The 3,170-nt window shown below is 31.7% G+C and overlaps 1 protein-coding gene across 1 annotated transcript; it reads left to right on the top strand.

The window, feature by feature from the left end:
• Positions 1-1,071: 1,071 nt before the first annotated feature.
• SWEET39 (sugar efflux transporter SWEET39) lies at positions 1,072-2,822 on the top strand. The gene is made up of 6 exons (NM_001357978.1): positions 1,072-1,325; positions 1,586-1,622; positions 1,707-1,923; positions 2,001-2,159; positions 2,335-2,454; positions 2,573-2,822. The coding sequence occupies exons 1-6, from the start codon at positions 1,283-1,285 to the stop codon at positions 2,744-2,746; spliced, it is 750 nt and encodes a 249-aa protein (NP_001344907.1). The 5' UTR covers positions 1,072-1,282; the 3' UTR covers positions 2,747-2,822.
• Positions 2,823-3,170: the final 348 nt, after the last annotated feature.

The following is a 3,170-nucleotide window of genomic DNA, read 5'->3' as shown; positions in this document are numbered from 1 at the left end:
AACGAGTAACAGAACGGCATAGAAAGTGTGTCACATTCACACCAAGACGCACCATCATCATGGCCTTTTGGGATTCCATGCACAGACCTTTCCACTAAAGTTGGTGATTCAGTCTATTTTAAAATGAAAAATCATTAATTTTAAATTTTAATATAATTCGATCAAATTCAATCTAATTTAAAATTATTTCGATTTTCAGTTTTATTTTATTTTTTTAGAAAATCTTAAATAAGAAATAAGATATATATAATAAAAATAATTCAAAACATCAAATATTTTATTTTTATGTCATTATATAATTAATGATAATATATTTACACATCTTAACTCAAATAGGTAATAAAATTTTTTTCTAACTAAATGTATTTTTGATAAATAAGGATAAATTATATGATAATTTTACAAACATATATATAGGAAATAAAAATAAAATATAAGTATATTATAAATTTATGAATAAAAATATATGCATGTGTATAAATTTTATTTGAATTAGATTGAATTGATTTTGAAATTCAAATCCAAAATCCAGTCTAATAAAATTTAATTTTTCAATTTTTTGATCCGTTTAATTTTCAATTTATTTGATTATTAATTTTTGGGATCGACTTTATTAAGCCACGTTAGATTGGATAAACAACCCTGCTTCCGAGGGGATGTTTGCAAGGGTCACGTGAATCGATCCCTACCCCTACCTCTAACACATTCCCCGTATCTCAATAACGTAAAAATTATCTTACCAAGTTGTACAATTAATGGCAAGAATTGCATGCAAATGCTATGAATCCTAATCCTAATTACATATATTCTTAAAGTTCTCAAACTTATCCTCCTAAAAAAATGAATGTACTTAAAAATAATTGGTACAATTTTTTAAAAAATTAGACAAATAACATGATAAAACTAAACTGTTTAATTCCATTTTAACTTTACCTTGTTTCTTTTTGATTTCTGGTCACAACAGAAATAAATGAAAGCAATTAGACACATGGAAAGAGACGTTGCAATATTCCAATACTAGAGATTGGCATTCAAAAAATTCTTACATATAGAGAAATGAAGTGGGGACGTGGAGAGCCCTGAGTTGCAACTAGGCAAAATGGGTTTTCGCTACGCTACCTACTAAAAAAGATTAATCCCTCACGAAGGCTGAATGAGTTGATTACGCAGTACATTCCCGTTTGTGTATAAATAGGAGGAGGGAGTTGCTCATCACATCCCCCATTCATTCACAAGATTGAGGGGGCCCCTAACCAAACCTAATAGCTTCAGAGGATCCATCATGCCCACTCACCATGCTTCCGCCGCCATTTTTGGTATTATAGGTAATTAATTAACGACACATGCTCATCTTCTTGTTTCTTTGCTTCTTCATTTCTAGCTAGCATATATATATGCATGCACCACTTTACTCTAATTAAGTAAATGTTCCTTCATGTTCATGTGCATGTGCTGCCTTATCTCCTCTCAGCGCACTCCTGTGCATTTGCAATTCTCGGGTCATGCAATTTTAATTCATGATTTTTTTGTGTGTTCAATGTTCATTTCTTACTAGCTAATATTTATTTCCTTTTGATATGGTCAGGTAACATGATTTCTGTGATGGTGTACTTGGCTCCGGTGTAAGTTCTATATAAATTTTCCTTAACTAATTTGGTTTAAATTATTAAAATGAAGTTGATGATTAATTAATTAATTAATTGCAGGCCAACGTTTTACCAGATATACAAAAAGAAATGCACGGACGGTTTCCACTCGCTGCCATACTTGTTGTCATTAATGAGTTCTATGCTTTGGTTATACTACGCCTTCCTCAAAATTCATGACGGCGTTGTTCCCCTTATTACGATCAACTCGATCGGATGTGTCATAGAGCTCATCTACATTCTCACCTACATTAAGTATGCGCACAAGGATGCAAGGGTATAAATATTTCTATGAATAATATATAAATTCTAACCTACTACTTCGATCATCAAATTAACTTAATTTAATTACAGAACTTAACCTATACGCTATTCGCGGCCATGAATATTGCCTTCTTGACCTTGGTCCTTTCCTCGCATTTTGCTCTACATGGTTCCCACCGTGTCAAAGTCATTGGATGGATTTGTGACGCCGTTTCGCTCAGTGTCTTTGCATCACCTCTAAGCATTATGGTGAGTCAAAAATTCCATTCCTTAATTAATTATCTATCTATCTATCGATCCCAAATTCTCATGCATATATATATATATATATATATATATATATATATATATATATATATATATATATATATATATATATATATATATTGTGTCACTAGCAAGCTAACTCTCACCTTGTTTGCAGGCAAAAGTTATTAGAACAAAGAGTGTACAGTTTATGCCCTTCTATTTGTCATTTTTCCTCACACTGAATGCCATAACGTGGTTTGTATATGGTTTATCTATCCAAGACAAATGCATTTATGTAAGTACTCAATCATTTATACCATCTACTACTATACTCGCTAGCATGATATATATATATATATATATATATATATCAATTAATTAAATGATGAGACTTTGATTAATATTGCTTGCAGGTTCCAAATGTGGGGGGGTTTGGACTGGGGCTAGTTCAGATGGTGCTATATGGCATTTACAGGAACGGCGGTGAGAGTGAGAAGGAGCAAGCTTTAGCTGAAGGAGCGATAAACATTGTTGTTGTGAACCCCTTGGGGCCTGCTGAAGTCTTCAATCGCAGAGGAAGTGGATGATGACAAAGTCAAAGAAGGGCTTGTAGTTGATCAAGAGAAGGATGCCAAGGATTAATTGCCAAGTGTCATTGTCATATTTTAATTGCTTACGGCCGCCAGATCATACTCTGCTTTTCCTCTATGTTTGTTGCTTGCTGCCTAAGTTAGCCATCATTATGTGTGTCAGTTACTACCTCAATGGAGTATCAATTATTTAATTGTTATCTATAAGACCATTTTCAACATGGGTTTCTCCATGAGTTTCTAAAAAAAAAATGTTCTTTTCATTGGAACAAATTCACAGAATTTCTTAAAAATAAGATTTATATCTTTTGAAAGAAATTATTTTTTAATAATAAAAAATAATATTTATCTTACACATACCAGTAACATTAAAGAAATTATATATAAATTTTTTATAATTATAACAATAAGATACTGCAGA

Source organism: Glycine max, chromosome 15 (genome assembly GCF_000004515.6).
Source record: "Glycine max cultivar Williams 82 chromosome 15, Glycine_max_v4.0, whole genome shotgun sequence".
Lineage (NCBI taxonomy): Eukaryota > Viridiplantae > Streptophyta > Magnoliopsida > Fabales > Fabaceae > Glycine > Glycine max.
Note: the sequence above shows the minus strand (reverse complement) of the source record. Positions and strands in the feature narration are given on the sequence as shown.

Coding starts and splice junctions, on each gene's coding strand:
- SWEET39 (NM_001357978.1), top strand. CDS start 1,283: ATGCCCACTCACCATGCTTCCGCCGCCATTTTTGGTATTATAG. Junction 1,326..1,585: donor CGCCATTTTTGGTATTATAG/GTAATTAATTAA, acceptor TGATATGGTCAG/GTAACATGATTTCTGTGATG. Junction 2,455..2,572: donor TCCAAGACAAATGCATTTAT/GTAAGTACTCAA, acceptor TATTGCTTGCAG/GTTCCAAATGTGGGGGGGTT.